The 18,151-nt window shown below is 36.8% G+C and overlaps 1 protein-coding gene across 14 annotated transcripts in view; it reads right to left on the bottom strand.

Moving 5' to 3' along the window:
- The window catches only part of SULF2 (sulfatase 2), a 160,063-nt gene that overhangs the window by 47,748 nt on the left and 94,164 nt on the right, over positions 1 to 18,151 (bottom strand). For all 14 annotated transcript variants that reach the window (XM_080558315.1, XM_080558317.1, XM_080558308.1 and 11 more), the window contains 3 exons: positions 17,942 to 18,123; positions 16,011 to 16,258; positions 9,569 to 9,808 (listed from right to left, as the gene is read on the bottom strand). In XM_080558315.1, coding sequence (XP_080414441.1) covers positions 9,569 to 9,808; positions 16,011 to 16,185 — 415 coding nt within the window. In that variant the 5' untranslated portion in view covers positions 16,186 to 16,258; positions 17,942 to 18,123. The remainder of the gene's footprint in view (positions 1 to 9,568; positions 9,809 to 16,010; positions 16,259 to 17,941; positions 18,124 to 18,151) is intronic.

Here is an 18,151-nt window from a genome sequence, read left to right as displayed (position 1 = left end):
GCGCAGCTAACATATTGCCAAATGTAGTATAAAAGCATAATTGAAAGACCAGACATCTTGGTCTCAAAAATGCTCCCAAAGGCACCAGCTACCACCACTGGAAATGCTCAGGCTAGTTTTACCATCCACCCTTAGCTACCAAACTCTGCAAGTTTATTTAAAAAACAAACAAACAAAAAAAAACCCACAAAAACCAAACAACAACCAAAAAAACCCAACAAAAACCATTCTGCTACTTTTTTTAATACCTACCTAAAAACACTTAACAAGACTTAAATACCTCTACAAAGGATATTCATAAAACTTTGCATTACACTGAAAATTAAGACATTTCATCCTACTGATGCATCAATAAAACAGTGCAGGGCATCATTTGTCTCTTTTCATTCCATACAGAATACCCAATGTTGGCAATCAGGACAGAACTTTTTTGGCTCCCACACTAGAAAGGGGAATGCAGCACAAGTCAACAAAGATTCTCCAGTGCAGAACTGCCAGAAGATCAGAATTAGACACGGAATTTCAGGCTTTCATTCAGTTTCCTCAGTTTGGCAGTTCAGGTCTGATTCTGACCCTAGTCAGCCTTCTGTTAGGCACCGTTCCGTTACCCACTGGCCAAGATCACTTCCCTGTTCCGCTAGGGACCTGTTTAACAATATGATCATGGTGTTCATGTGCTTTTAAAATAAGGTAAGAAGATGAAATCAAAAAAGGAATGTACAAAAGGCATACTGGTAATAGCTTCCCGACAGTGATATGTTACATTCTGTTAGGAAGCAGTGAAAACCAAAACTCTTGCAGTCCTTAAGGACGAGACAAGCTACACACTGGAAAGATACCCTCCAAGGAGCAATGCTAGCCTGGCCTCAGGAGGTCTTAATAAGCTCCTCACCTGTGAGGAGGTTATGGAGAAGAGAGAGCCAGGCTCTTCACAGTGGTGCATGGTAGGAGAAGTAACTGTGATAAATTGAAACAAGTGAGGTTCAGCCTGAATATAAAAAAAAAATGAGAGAACAGTCAAACATTGAAACAGGTTACTCAAAATGACCGTGCAGTTCCCATCCTCTGTGTTTTTCAAGACTAGGCTGGCTAAAGCACTCAGCAACATGGCCTGGCACAGGCTTTGGGTATGTGGTTGGACAACAGTGCTCCCTTCCAACCTGAACTATCCTGTCATCAGCTAGGTGACTTACTAGGCCGATCTTCAGTCAAATTTACTTCGTTCCAGGACTTTAGCATTTAGGAGGATATTTGTAAATGCTTGTGCTCTCATAATAAATCCTGAAGCTGAGAAAAAGTAAAATTAATCTTTTGTTACTCCTGGACTGTAAGCTCCGAATTTATATTACCCATCTGTCCTTCTGGGGTCTTCTCTTCATATCATCCATGCTACTTAGCTTGATCCAGTTATTAGTACCCCATTAAGCTGCACTTATCACTGTGACTGGGAAGTTAAACTCACATTTTAAGCCATTGACCCTTTACTTTTAAACATGAATACAGTACATTAAGTACTTCAAAGAAATACTTTAAGCACTGTTTTTCTGACAGCACATAGTTTAGCAGCCAGCCTTCCACATATTAACTAAGGTTTTGAGTTGTGAATCTTACAGTTACATATAAGGATTTGTCTACGCCTCAAAAACCTTTTACCTCTGTATCTGCTACTAGTTTTTCCCAGCTCAAAGTTGAACAATTAGCTACAGTTGAACAATTCTTTAGTTTTGGATGGGAAGGGGTATTTCTGATCTTATTTTCGCTGTATATCTAGCAAAAATTATTTTCAGTACTTTTTGTCCTCTAAAAGACAATCAGAGGAAAGCGGATGAGAAAGCACTCTCAGCATGGCTAAGTACACATATAATGAGCAATAAGCCCAAAGGTCAATTCAACTCTGCCTTCACATCATGGCCAAATATACTCTTAAACTGACAACGTGTAATGCAATCAACCCAGTGAAATTAATGGATTTACAGCAGAAGAAAGATAGGGGTACTGAGATAAAATTCTGTAATTTACTATGAAATCTCATCCCATAGGAGAGATTTTTAGGAGACATCAGTTCTCATTAGGTATTAAAATAGCTGACTGTATCTTCCAAAAATGAGTAGCTCTTGATTATGATCATCATAATAGCTATAAGAACCATGTTGTACAGTGATTGGTAACCAGTGCAATTAGAATAGCCTGCAGACTTTCTTATTTTTCTAGGGGACTAGCACGGTATCTAGCAGGACAAAGTGAATTCAGAGTAATCTTTGTGACACCTTTGTTCCTCTTCCTGAATTTGCATCATACATTTTCAGTTGTGCCCAAGGATCAGTGCCAAGATCTATTTAATGAATCAGGAATTGGCAGAAGGGGAGCAGATGAAGCCAAGTAAAACAAAAGGTCTCAAACCAAATATTTTGAAACGGTCAATCAGGAACCAAATAGAAGAATGCTGATAACAATCCAAGTCTTGCAAGTCTTTCTCAGGTGAACAAATTCCCCATGGAGTCACTTGGCCAAAGCTCCCTTTCATTAATTCCTATGGCACAGCTTACAAAAGTTTAAGCAGAACCAGAATTGTAAGGCATAAATATCTTTCTGAACAGTTATCTCACGCTCTCTGAAAGTTAAAGGAAAAAAAATCTAGAAATGGCAACGTTCAAATCATCAATCTTTACTGTAATTCAGCACAAGATGACTTAGTGTATCGCAACAGCGCCATTTCCTATAATAGGCAGTGCAAGAGAAGGGAGTTTGATGGCTACATGGTTCAGAGTGCTGCTCTGCCACACAGCTCACTATCGCTCGACAGTTTGCTCCCTCCTTGATGGCCAAGCCTAATCATTCAGATTTCAAAAATCTTTCCCAATGTCAAACCCACCACAACGATGAGACATTTTGTTGAAGATTTACCATTGGTATCACACCCTTCTTTCATGTTCCATACCCACAGATAATCCTAACCTTTAGTTTATCCTCCTCTCATCATACTGCCGCCTGCTTGCCTGGTTCCAGGGAGCTACTGCGATATACTGTGCAAGAAGAAATAATTGCTGTATTTCAACACAGCCTGTTTTCTTCCACCTAGCAATAGACTTGGAAGAACATTACTAAAAACATTAGTTCATAAATAATAGTCTTACCAAATTCAATTAGGGGAAAAGTCCATCCCCGTTTCAATATAACCACAAAATTCCTTTCATCAAGATACTCTCCAAAAGAGAAGAAATTTAGCTTCTATAGTAGTTTACTTTCTTTACCTTCACCTTTTATCTTTCACAAAAAATAAATCTGATTTTTTTTTCTTTTCAAATAACCAGTCACATCTTACTATCCTTAAACGCATCTGTCTCATAAATGTACATAGGCCTCCTGTGCATAACATACATATGAGGATGGCAAGTAATATTATCTCTAACTTGACCAGCCTTTGAAGTTATCAATGTTCTGCTATGCACTTATTAAAAGATGACATGCAGCTTACTGTTCTATGAACTCTTGTACCACTGAGCTTTTCTGCTGCCCACTGACTTGCGGATTGTTGCCCTACTGGGCAAGTGTATAACCATGTGGGCCAATGGGACACTCACATCTCTGGGCATAAAGTGAAGACCAGCTTAGGACAACTGTATTCAATAAATGTCATTAAGTTAAATTTAATTAAATCAAAAAACAGCATTCTAGAAAAACAGAGAAAAACAATGCGAGAAGATGCCACAAGGCCTAAATGGCTAGCTGGACGAACAACAAGATATTAAACTGGAGTGAGAAAACGAGGGAACCTCTTCTCATTTTTGGCTACTATGCTACCTGATGTTGAACACAGCACTGAAAGAAGTCATTCTGCCTAGGAAGATGAAGAACTTAAAAAGTAAGGGAACCTATTGGCTTAGTAAGTAAACTAACAAAGATTTTAAAAATATTTTCAAATGTGCAAATATTCTATTTAGCTTTTAGCTATTCTGAATGCTATGAAATGGTAATCCTACTTCTGAAGTAGTATCAAGCTATGAATTGCTTCTTGCTTGAAATGATGTATCAGTATAACAAAGTATTACACTTCGGTGTAATACACTTACAGTATTACAATTCCAATTGGCATCCTATCAGAAGAGTACATTATAGTGGGGGGGGGGGGGAAGATGAGCTGTTTTTCAAAATCTACAACATTTTGTGTTGAAAAGAGACAAGGGGATAAAATAAGAGAGAGGGCAGTGGGGAATAAAATATGCCTGGAAAGAAGGGAGCCACAGACACTGGCTTATTTCTGTAGTTGTGGATGCATTCATCTTGGACTCCTGGAAGGTTATATTTGATTGCAGGCTATCTTGTGGATTTTACTCAGTGACTTTATTCACTGAAGCACAACTATTCCTCGCTTCAGGATGGTTAAAATATAATATAAAGCTACATGCAAAAGACAGATGGTGTAATAGCAGCTGTATAGATGAGTGCCGTTTGTACAACCTCTGCATAAACCTCAGGAGACCACAACTCTACCTCGTGTGTTCCCACTTGAAGGTATCATACATTATAATATGTTTAAAGTTAAATTACTGAGGCATTGAACTCAATTCATAGAAACAGAGGGAGAAGATATATGCGTGCTTGATTCAAAACCAACTGATAGCACAGACGTGAAGTTAGAGCTGGGAGACAAAAGTCTTTAACATACATGAGGTAGGAAACTTAGAAATAACTTTTGTTTTAAAGTGTCATTCTCCAAAACATTTGCAGGATATTCCAACTCAACAATTCACTACGAATGACCAAGTCAGACAGAAGAAGTAACATGGGTAGAGTCATTGGTTTGGGTCTATGCGTCAGGACTCTTCTTACATCCTTTCCAGCAGAGGTTCTTGGTTTCCCTTTGTACTAACAGCTATCATGATATATCCAGTAGGCTGAAGCTTTCTTTCACACAGTTTTCAAGTCTAATGGCCTTAAACCCCATAACAGATATTATTTGACAGCCCTTTTTGTTTATATACAAAGAGAAGATCTAAGGGAACCAATTTATCTTCAAGTTAAATAATTCAGAAACCTGATATCCATTTTTCAAAAGTCACTGAGATGTCTTAGAGGTGAATATTGTAACACTTCAGTTCCTAATTATGCAAATCATATCTAAAAATCAAGCCTGACTCCTAATTCACTTAGTCATTATTTTAAAAGATGGCCTTCAGTTCTTCATCAGCCATCCTGCATATGGATGTCATTTTGACTTGGACAACCTGTTTTCTTTATATGCATGTAAGATGACAGAGAAGTGCAGCATGGCACAGTGGCTAGGGCACTAGGGTGCGAATGAAAACTTGCATCTCTTCTTAATGTTGCTCTTTACCTGCACGTGACCTTGCAGAAAGTATTTCACTACTCTCTATTTACAATTTGACTCTTCACTTTACCAGTTGTTCCCTACCAAGCAATTATACACAGAGAGCAACTTCAGTTAAGCTTCTAAGTATTTCTGTAGTTCAGCTATTGTGCAGAGAAAATTCTGCAGCAGCCAGCTGATAATCAGTACTTTTCTCCTGGCACGTATAAAGATATTAACATCTGGTCACATATTTTTCATGTTCATTCGTCCTTTAATGAACATTTACCAATAGCCTTTCTCCTCTATCTTACCATTTAATGTTAAAATCACTTTAAAATGTCACAGGCTCAGACGGTGAAGTGGAAAAATAATTATTTGAATGCAGTTGACCACGGTATCATCTTAGTCTAAATATTAAAGGGAGGAAATGAAAGACTGTCACTGAATTTTAATGAATTCATTAGTTAATTACTGTAAAGCCCTGTGAAAGTGGTAAGAATGATTATTACTCTTATTCCCAAGAAATTTATTATTATGGCAGAGACGGACCTTCAGCCATGACTTTTCTCTAGGTTCAAAATACACAAATAGTGCAAAATGGCACATATTTTGTGCCTTCTTCGCATAATTCAAGTGTAGCCTTCCATCAGAGTGAGATATTTACATATTACCACACAACAAGTAGCTTTTTCCTTCTTTAACAGGTTAATTTACTGAATGGGGTTAGCTGTACTGTAGGGTACTGCTCAACAGGAATGAAGATGGTAAGTTAGCCAAAACATGTATTACATTTGCTGCATACTGTGCCACATTAAGCCCTAACATAAACTAATAAAACTCTCACAAAGAGTCACTGAAGCACAAGTGTCCTTTTGCCAGTATGAATTTGGCCCACCATCCCTAATTCTGTTGAATTTAATAAAGTAAGTATGTATTTTCATTTCCTGACTGCAGATAAGGCTGACAAAGTATTCTGGAATCAGTCACTAACTTTAAGACCTAATCGTTCAGCCAGCCAGGCAAATGGAAAAGAGAAGCTTTTCTCATTAAGTAATGTCCAAGGGAAAATTTAAATCTGTATTCCAATAAAATATAACGGTATTTGTTGTTGCAGGAAACAAGCATGCAACAATGCCTTGTGCATTTTAAAAGATGACTCATAGAAAGAGCTACGTATATTCTTGGAAAACTGAACATTTTTGCTGTAAATGTTTACACAGGAACCTTTGGCAAAGAAATCCTCTCACATTCAGAAACGTTTGTCACAGGATCTCTTTCTTTTCCATCTTAATCATCTGTTGCTCCAAGCTGAAGTACCAGTGACCACTCTTTTAAGTTACTGATGATTCAGATGTTGCTTACATGGACTTTTCTAAAGATGAATTAATCAAACGACTTGATTTATTTAAATAAATTGTTCTTCTTTCCTGATTCTCCATGATATGTAGTAGGACAATGATGTGAGAAGCTCTTAAAAACAGGATTGACTGTTTAATGTACTGAGATTAGGGATTTAGTGTCTACATGTACTGGCTATGTAATGAGAATACAGTCCTTTAGTTGTTATTCACGACACTGGCATTTTTTAAGATTGTGAGAAAGGTTAAAGCAGAGGAAGACATACCTGTAACGCCGACTGCCTTAATGGCTTCCTTTGTAGGAGGAAAAGCCAGCCCTTTGCCTTGTTGTAATATTTATTTTAATTGATTCACATGAAGTGACAGTGAGTCTTGCACGATTGCTGAAATCCTGACTGTTAAAGCTGAAGACAGAAATTCCCTTGAGCTCAGCCTCTTACTTTCACCTCTGTTCTGCCAAGTCCAGTGCCTAACAAGGTAGGTAAAACTTTGTAAAGTACCAAGGTTGAATGATATAAAACTGGCAACCAAGGCTGAAACTAAGAACAATTTACAGGAAAGCCACACCTTTTCCATTTATTATCATATTTTTTTTACTTGCAACATGTGGAGGAGAATCCCACACCACACTGATCTCTTCCTGCCTGCATACCACCTGCACCCAAAGGTGCCAGCAGTAGCACAAGTCTATATAGATCTAAACCACAAATGCCACTGCCACAGAAGAAATATTACATTGCAGGATGAACACTCACAGCAGAATCATCTTTTGAGATAGAACAAAACACGGAGATCACCATGAATAGAGAAACGGGCAAGGAGATGTGAAATGAGTGGCAGAAAAGGGGGAAAAATGATGGAAGCTTAAATGGAGTAGGAGAGTACAGTTTCTTCTTTTAGGTTTAAACAAGAAAAGGGAAACACAGGAAGAAGGCCTGGCTTATGAATTAAGAAAAAAAACAAAACCAACCTTTCTCCCAAAATGACAGCCTTCTCATTCCAGAGTTGTGAACTTACATATAAAAGCAAACCTGAGAAGACTTTATTAATCATGGCCTCCTTTTCTTCTTCTTCAAAAAAAAGAAGAAGCTAAACTGTGTTTCCAGGGTAAACCAGTAATACCATGGAACTCAAAATAAATAGATAAAATCTACAAATTAACTCCAGTGCTCTCCCCACCTTCTTTTGTTTACTGCAGTCACATTCAAGGATTCGCCACGTCAGAGAATGTATTCATAACGTCCAAAATATTCTACTTGCGAGTTACTTTTGAAACTGTGTTTCTGAAACAGGTAAATCTGATATTTGAAAAAAACTTGTAAAAGAAATACCTTCTTACAGATCCCTCACAGTGGTTAACACAAGATTTTAATCAGAGACCAGAAATTAACACAAACGTTTAGTAATGGCAATATCCATTTAAATTTTTATAATATATCACGTTTAACTACGTGATAGCTACATGAAAATCTCCTTTACACCTGAAGATTGCTTTGTAATTACAAAAGTACTATTTCTGCATGTTCCAACACATTTAGCTTGCAAATTAACAGAACCAGACTGAAAATAGAATAGAGATTCAGGAAGATCTTGGGCCTACATGTAAACAGTAACTTTATGTAAAAAATATAACACATGAATACCAGGACACCTGCAAAAGCTGTGGAAGTTGGTTGAACTTGCAAGTGCTCAAAATATAGTCACTAAATATAAAAATTATTACAACAGACAAATATCAGCAAACACAAAACAAATGATCTGTGACGAATAAAACATTAACCTTGGTGTGGTATTCATATGATCACTGGTATTAGTGCCAGGAATGATAAACGGAGGGAAACAGCAACCAATTAATTAGGTATGTGCACTTCCCCTAATTTATTCCTTTCCAGATTAATTCAGATCTTTGTTTTAGAAAAAACAAAACAAGGAAATTACCTATTTGTTTTAAGACTAAGCTTTTACAGTGATGACATGCACAACTCATATGAATGTTTAGAAAGAAAAAGAAAAAAAAAGATCTTGTTATAATTACTATTCAAGATTTATACTCTTTCCTGGAAGCATCATCACGATCAAGCCTCACATACTATAAATTCAATGCACAAATGTATACTATCAGTAACAACTATACTACTATAGTATATATACACACTATAAACAACACGAATAGGTCCAGGTTTATGCCAGTTTTTGAATATGACAAAAGGCATTAGCAAGAAACGTGACAGAAACACCGCAATCAGCAAGAACCTAAATCTCACGTCCAGAGAGTGCAAGAAAGAAATAGGCGTGAAAAAAGTGCTGCATATTTTCTGAAATCCTTTCTACACGGTCTTTATTCCTAAGAAGCACTGCATGCAAAGATCATTTGTTTCTCAAGAGTACATTTGATTTTGCTGATTAAGATGAAAAACTGAGGAATAAACACCTTTCTGGGAATGGACTGTCCAGAGAAACCAATCCATCTGACTGCTCTGCCCCAAAGCACAGAAGAGGCAGTCCCTTGTCTTGTATTCTTAGTTTGATTGATATACCTGTTTTATGAAAATTCAAATTACTAACTCCTTTCCATAATATCTTTCTTGGCTTTTCTACACATTGCAGGGCACATTTTACATGTGCTATGCCTTGGGTTTAGTCCTGTAACAAGAAATTCTGTTCCTACAGCACACACATTTTCTCCTTCACAGCCTCTAAAAAAGCCTTTTCGGTTTTGTTTTAAAATTTACTCAAGTAAAAGCACAAGGAAGCTAAACCTCCAACCCACACGCACAATTGAAGCTATAGCATCCTGCACTACTGCAGTCCATTACAAGTACAAACTAAAATATTATACATTAACCTCTGTACTAAGAAGGCTAAGGGAGCTTTCAGACAGAGCCAGTCTTGATCTTACCTGTCCTGTATCCTGTGTTGTTGAGGTACACAGCAAACGTACGTATTTCATGCTGAGCCTGCCAGGATGGAGAAGAGCAGTTCTCATTGTTAGTGTAAGTGTTGTGGTTGTGGACGTACTTCCCCGTCAGAATAGAGGAGCGAGACGGGCAGCACATGGGTGTTGTCACGAAGGCATTGATGAAATGAGCACCTCCATGTTCCATGATCCGCCTTGTTTTATTCATCACTTGCATAGACCCTAGAAAAAGAAAAGCATTTCAGAAACATTCTCTTGTCTCAGCCACAAGAGCTAACTAAGAGCTCGTGTGTTACATCAGAGACCAGAAAGAACCACTTGTAGTAACGGCACCGTAATCGCACAGGGAATCCAAATCCAAAGAGATTATTCTCTCCCCACCTGCGAAGTTCTCCCATTGTTTCAAAAAGGACCAAATACTGAAGTCGTAACTTAAGATTGAACTCAAACTTGTTGACATAAATCATAAGGCTTTTTCAATTTCTTTCCAAGCTCAAGATTTCCCACTGTATCCAAGAGCATCTGTGCAGCCTTTCTGGAGCCACTAGTACTGTTCCAGTAGCTGAAGGCGAGAAGCAGCATGAATTAGGCTGAGACAACACAGCCTGAGGGTGAAATTAACTTTGTGCAGCAACCCTGACCAAAGTTTGCATATTCCTTAAGCATTATTTAATCCTTGGTTTCTGAAGACACCTGATGCACTGCTTTTTGTGCCAACCTTCTGCTTTTGCAGAAGAACCCTTTTGGCTGAGGGTGTAATCACAGAACTGTTGAGGCTGGAAGACAGCTGCAGATTATTTAGTTTAAACCTGCAGTTCAAGCAGGATCTACTAGACTTGTTCTCTTGATATAAAGTTATTTCCCCTGATATGTGATATTAGCTGGTACTGGTCTCTGGAAGAAGCAATGACAGAGCAAAACCCTCATCAGAACTTCCATCACTAGCCCACTGAGTTCCTTCTAGCCACCTGACCTATTTTGATAATAGTGTCACCTAAAACTCTTAAGTTTTCTTAGGTTTGATTCTGCAGAATCAGATTCTAGATGACCACTTGGGACAAGTAACAATCATCATCTAAAAACAAAGAGCAAGTTTAACTGGCAGAGACTTGGATGAATTGGGGTAATGGGAGTCAAAGTCCTTTTGTCAGCTGTTAGTAAAAGCCACACTGCTGCCAAATGGCTGTTCTGTTTCCTTTTTAAGGCAAGGCTTTGGGCAAAGAATGCATCTTTACCACAGACATACACATAGTTAAATCTTGATCTGTATCAGAATTCTTCTTATGCACAGATTTATGAAGGATCAGAAGAAAAAAGGCTTTCAGTGTTCCTTATCTATCAGTGTCTGGCAGTTAAAACTGCATCAGCATACTTGATCTAGGAAGAATTTCCATTTTCCAAAGAACTTATAATGACACCTGTCACAGTGTGACCTTGCAAAGGAGAGCAAACCTTTCCAACACCAACCCTCCATTCTTTTTATGAGCAGAGAAAGCCAACAGACAACATGGAGATGAAGGTATGGGCTTATGCTGGAGTAGCGTTGGGGCTAACTTACCCAAGGTTGAGTTGGATTAATAGTTCAGCTTTAATCAATGCATCCTGCAACCATCTGGCACAAATTGTATGTTGTTTCTGTCAATAATGTGTTTAGGTTTCTTCTAAGCTCTTTAGGCAGGGCTTTCATTATGAAATTGCAACAATAAGTTGATTTGATACAGGGCACATTGATATAACCAGGAGTCAAAACCTAGAGGGAAAAGGGTCATAAGCCACATATGGAATCTGACTCTCTGGCACCATGAAGGAAAGTTAATTGCTACAGCAGGTCATTTCATCTTGCAATTGCCATGGCATTAGTTTTCTTAAGATCATTTTGCTGAAATGAATATTATAAAGAAATAAATGAAACCTGTATCAGAGTACATCCCTGTCAAATCACTTTGGTACAATAACCAAGGCAGGTTATTTCGTTCTCCCTTTCGAACTTGTTGAACTTCATATATCAAAAGGAAGTTTCTAAACAAAATGATTTTTTTTCTTTGTTTCCAACACTGTGGGATAAGAAAACACGTGTTTTGGGAGCAACCTCCCTTTCTTCAAAAGTGCTAACACCGTTGATGATTTTAACAGTCAATTTGTTATGTGAGCCTGAGAACTGCGGATGTTTCCTCTGTCATCTTATGAGCTAGCCCCAAAATAACTAGTCAGACCAAAATAATGTTTTGTCATTCCAATATTAAAATACAATTTAACAACCCCTTTAAACGACAGAGGCATCTGGGCATAAATAACAGTACATGTTAAGACTCCCCTTGGGGACAGTAACCTTCTTTAATAAAACTGTTGTAATGACAAGGACCTATATATCAACAGTCTTTAATACAAAAACATATGATCTAATCTGCTTCCGCAGCTTGAGAACTAATACAGAGTGACAGATCAGTGGAAGGTAAAAATCTAGCATACTCTTCCGTGCAATCTTAAATAGGCCAGCTTTAAATATTTCAGACAGCATTAAACCAGCCAACCAAAACTTATTTTCTTCAGCCTGCCTCCAATACAAACACAGAATCGTGAAAAAAAAAAAAAAAGAAGTACAAATTGATCTTTCTGTAGCAGAAGAGGAGATGTGTATTAATCAGCAGCTGGAACCTCACCAAATCATATTTTGCATTGGAAAATCTTTTGGGGTTTCATTAGCTGATGTACCATGAGAAGTCATGCTTTGAAGTGTCAATATTTTATTCAGAAAATGGTCTGTTACCTGTCTAAAATCACTGATGATAAACAAAAATGATTCAGAGCTAAATGTGAAGTGTCTATGCTATTTTCAAAAACCAAAAGATCTATGGAAGTACTGTGCAAATATGCATTTAATCAATTTGATGCACTCAAGCTGCTCACTTAACAAAGCAAAGCAAAATAGAGGTGGAAATTCCACTTGAAATTCATGTGGTGTCCAAAACTTTGCTTAGTGCCTTTTCACAGTTCGCTTTAAAGATAAGGCTTTGACTAATTTTGACTAGTATTAATGGAGAAAACTAAGTAAAACTCCATGCATTTTTAATGAGGTCTTGACACTGAGGAGAAGCTCACACACATGAGGCAGTTAAAACGTATACAAAGGTCCATGTTTCTGAACCTACAGGTTATTTTCTTCAGTATGATTTCTGGATTCCAGGATGGATTCTAATTCACACAGAAATATTCCTATTTGAACGTACAAAAATGTTTTAAAGACAAAATGCATGGGTTTTTATACACACATTCATCATGATTTTTAAAATGTACAATACTGCATACTGTTTTTCATATATTCTCTATTAGCTAGAGACACATTCAATTAGATCATCTGTATTATCAATGTGAAGCAGCTTATCTTGCTCACATTTTGCAATAGGTATGATACTGAACATAACTTCACTTTTTAATACATTAGAAGACATTCTATGCTATAGTACTGGAGAACTGAGTTCATTTACTAATGCTATAAAGAAAAGATTATCTAATACAGCGAAACGTTTAACCATATTCAGTTCTCCAAATGTATGTTATATTGGAAAAAGAATTATGTAAAACCTTTACTAGCATATAACAACCTGTACAACTATGAGGATGCTTTATTACCTGCTCAGTAAGACTGCAATAAAAGCTAGCTAAAAAAAGTCCTTAATTAATTTAACAGTTGTTCATGAAATATTATTGACTTTCCCATTAGTATTTTGTTGTCAGAAGTCATAATTTACATGAGTTTTAGGGAGGTCCACTTGTTTAAGAGCTGGTGTTAAGTCCCAAATGACTTAGTCAACTCTGAAGCCCAATTTGAGAAGTATCATCTATAAGCAGGTAAGTTCACTGGAACCCAGAACGTACTGTCCCCTAAAGCCCTCTATTTGCGTTCTATTTGAACCCCATTAGACACCCTTTTCACATCTTCATTTCCTTTCTTTGCTCATCTTCAATTCTGACAAAGCTCTACGACACTAATCCCCGTGTATGATAACTAAGAAACATTACTGTTGTGACACTTCAGTGTTTTCACACATTGGAACGTGTAGTAACATATGAATCACCTCTCACTCAGATTTAACGAGGCTGAAATGTTTTCTAAATAATCAGATTTTTCTCCAACTACAAGATAATGAACTAAGCTGATTTCTTAAAGCACAGCGATATGGGAGGCACACCTAATGGAACTGAAGACGCCGAGGCCATCACACAGCAGACATCAGCATTAGACTAACATGGAATTACATGGCTCTAATGGGGGAGAAAGTCTTTGGTTCCAATTAATTCTTTCTCCTCATCAGTATATTCCTCTTCTTTATATTCAGGTTGTCAGCACAACTCTTTTGATTAAAAAGACAGTCAACTGAGTGTGCATGTTTCCGTAGTTCTTGGTGTTCTCATTTGTCGTCTTCCATCCGTATCCATTACAATTTATGCTTGTTCTTCTTTGACCTGGAGATTCTGTATCCTTTTCATCAGTCCCTTACCAGTCTTTTCCTTTTATTCAATACAAAACTAGTGTTTGGTTTCCTAAGTAAAACTCATGATTAGAAGCAGTGAAAATAAAAAGAATAAAACAAGTTGAACTCGTTTGCTGAGAGGACAACATCTCCTTCTGGCAAACTCCACCTACTCCTGTTACATTGTTAAATCTATCTTAAATGAAGAAAGGCTGTTGAGATTTAGTTGTCTTCCCTTTTGCCTCAAAAGTTGCCACAATAGAAAAACAAAAGCTAAAACACCCATCAGTTACAGAACATTCCTAGAAGCAGTTGCAATCTTTGTTATGCACAGCTTTCTATGCTACACTTTCATAGCTTCCAAGTTTTCCTTAGCTTTTATTGGTGATTCACATCTTGTTTTCATCTTTCTTAAATGCATTAACCACAATCCCCACAAATGGCAATTTTGATTAACTTGGACAGCTCACCAGACAATAGACAAGAATAAAAATTAATTCAAACAAATATTGGGTCTCGCCAAGCCATTAGTGGCAAATGACAAATATCAAATCTCAGCTTCATCAGATGGATTTTCCTTAGTTAGATCCTAATTTGTGTAGACACATGCCCATTATGCTTGAAATTGGAAAGCATCAGATTATCAGAGAAGAGAAATATACTGCCCAAAGGACTTAGACAATTGCATCAGAAACAAGTAGACTAGCATAAAATAGAAGATGATAAATTTTTTAGGACCACCTTCTGAGCCTGCAAGATAATGTACTTAGGTTCTTTTGGATATACATTATTAAAACTCCTTTATTTGTGATTAGAATAACCATTCTCCAAAAGAAAAAAGAGGTGACAACCAAAAAGAAAAATCTTCTGATCCCACTCATTTCAATTAAATTTTTATTTGGTGAGGTTACTGCTATAGCAGGCTTTTCAGCCACCTTTGAGAAATATATGACATCTACAATATCACAGACATGCAGAAATACTAATAAAAAGGAAGCATCTATAAGAATATTGCCATGTTGCTGTAATTAACTTCTCAGCTAGAGAAGTGTAGAAGTAATATAAGTCAATTAACTTTACTATTGTGTTCCATTTCTTCTTTCAGGTCTGTTTTCCAATTTTTCCCATCCATACTAGAAATTTGGCATAGTAGCTCGTCAAACAAACCTGCCAGACCACACATATAGCAGCTCTCATCTTTCAGACGATCCAGGCTTTATACTGACTTAAAAGCATATTTTTAATGCAAAATTCCTAATATAAACTGGTTTGTGTTAATCAGTTCTAACTACAGACAACATTTGTAAATATAAGCTTGTTCAGGAAATAGAACAAAACCCAATCTCTGTCAGTTAATTCATTATTCCAAATCATTAGGCAAAGTGTGTTTAATCTTCATCTCCTTTCTTCAACAATTAACATAGCATTGAATAACACCATAGAACCTTCTCATACTAAGTGATTTTGGTCAGTAATTAACTACACATCTAAATGGACAATACTGAGAGTAGTATGAATATGTTAGGTAAGATTTAAGTAATTAAAATTAAAATTGTCTATGTAATGAATGTCTGCAATTACACAAGAAATTTGGGTAATTACATAGTGCAATAATCAGTTATGAATTTAAACCTACTGCTTAAGCACGTTGCTTCCCAGATTATACTTGCAATTGCCAGAAGCACAGTTTAGACATACAGATGAAGACAGATAGGCAGGAATCTCATATTTCCACAGAAACAGGAAGTTTGACATTTTAAATGTAGACTACTTTTTGCTGTCTTTCAATTGCATGCAGCTGGAAACCTGCATAAAGGTAGGTTTTTGCTACTTGTTCTATTATATTTTTTGCAATGAAAAAAAAGATAATTATTTTTAAAATAATCATCTAGCTTCAATGAAAAGAATTGCCATACTCATTAACTAAAATTCTCTTTATGTTGGGCTCTTACCAAGTTCTACATCCTGATCATCAGTAAGAACGAGGATGATGTTTGGGCGGATGTTTCTACGGTCTCTTTGAAATCTTCCCTTCAGACGCTGATTTAACAGGAAAGCTGAACTTCCATCCAACAGTGATAAAACAGTCATCATGAATAATCCAAGGACAAGACTATGCTGTGCCATATTGTTCTGATTTAGTGTTCTCTCTGAACAAGGTAGGTTAATGGCTTCTACTTCTTTTTTGTTTGCAGGTCTCCTGTAAGGGAGAAGGAAACTTATACTTTTCTCTCTATACCACCTCCCCAAAGGAACAGCAAGGTTCTCTCCAAAGAAGTAAAAGGTTATTTGCCTAAAATAATCTAACTCCTAAGAAAATAAATAAATAAAACAAAGGAACTAAATATTTTTCTAGTGCCAACTAGAAACAGAAACTTGAAAAATTCACAGTTCATAAGCTATTACCTACATACACAAGGAAGTTTTCACTCTACGCTCAAATTTGGCAGCAAGTTCAAGGATTTAGCAGGGCACCAACTCTTAACTCTTGCTTTAACACATAAAAAGCAATCTTCTTTAAGGTTCTGGGATGCTTTGAGATGACATTTTTGTTTACTATATCAAAAATGCAGATGTTGAAGAGGTAAACACATCTATCCACATTTTTAAACAGGACTGTGGTAAAATTTACTGAGTTAACAATGCATTTGCAAACTCACAAAGGATCCTCAGATATAATACTATATACTGTTTATACTGTATATACTGATATACACTGTTTTATCTTATAGATTTCATTAGTGCGCAGAACTGCCCAGATCTTGAAACTATTGTGTGACACCGTTTGAAGTCTACTACAGCTTTGATGATAATATGATATCCTTTCAACATTTCTGTTGGTTTCCAAGATTCTTATTTTAAGTATTGAGTATATTTGAAGATCTACTGCTGCAAATGCTTGGGAACAGATGCACTGAAATGTTTTGCACTGCCTGACTTCCCTCCATCATAAATACAATGCCCCAAAATTGACTTGTTCGCAGAACAGAGCGTGACTAAAGGGTACTGCTCCTTTTGGTGAGCCAGAAACAAAGCAACTGCTAGCCATTCCTACAAGCAGACTCCTGAAAATGATTAAGTATGCTGAAACATTTTTGAAATTATAATTCTGCTCAGTGGTCTTTTGGCGTAGAGGGATTTTCTCTCACTTTCTGAAGTCAAAACACCAATATGAGGCTGTACAAAAAATACCAAATACTAATTATTTCATCAGACCCAGTGATCAATGAGTCAGTTTTTGATGGCTTCCCTACTTGCTGCTTGCCATTTCCTGGACCAGTGCCAATGATCTCTTCTAATGCAGTGAAAAAAAATCAATTAAAAATGACACAAGGGAGACTATCTGCTCTTTGTAAAGACTAGAAATGCCTGAGTAGAAAGAATCTAGCAAAGTGTGCTTTACCCAAAGAAATACATTGGCTATTCTGTTCCTATAGCCACTTGGGAAAACAGTTTTTCCTCCAGCAGATTATTTCATAGCCACATTATTACTTCATCTCTGTCAGTGTCTGTTCTTTGAGATAAACTTTGATTAAGAAAGTTCTCATGCAATAGCAAAACCACTGGTGTGAAAAATTATACTCAGCTTCTATGCTTATTTAAGAAATATGTATATAATTTTCATATAAGTCAACAGATATCTAGCGATAGTATGATGCAATACTTACTAAGGCTGCTTTCCAGAAACGTACACTAATAGGTTTTTGAACAAAAAAGAAAAATCCTTCTTCCTTACTAGTCTCTCCACTGAGTTTCATAGGCAGGTGAAATTAATTTCCTTCGTAGAAACTAAAAACTGATTTTACATGTCCTATCACTTAATCCAACGAGCAGGGAAAGAGAAAAGTCCAACTTCCTAAATTTACAAATACAGTTTTAGTACCTTTGCTGCTGATCAGAGATTTGCCAGGCAATATCAGAAGGAACACCAACAAGTCCAATCAATTTTCGTTCTCCATACTCAGAATTCCATCTGCAGCAGTACAACTGGGAAGAATCATGTCAGATTCAATGTGCTGCTACTGTTCAGTGCAGTCAAAAGCAGTCTGAGAGGCAAACCTGGATCTGTTTCAAAAGACAAGGAAAAAAAAGT

This window comes from Anser brachyrhynchus (genome assembly GCF_964034855.1).
Source record: "Anser brachyrhynchus genome assembly, chromosome: 16".
Lineage (NCBI taxonomy): Eukaryota > Metazoa > Chordata > Aves > Anseriformes > Anatidae > Anser > Anser brachyrhynchus.
This window is presented reverse-complemented; position numbering and strand designations above follow the sequence as displayed.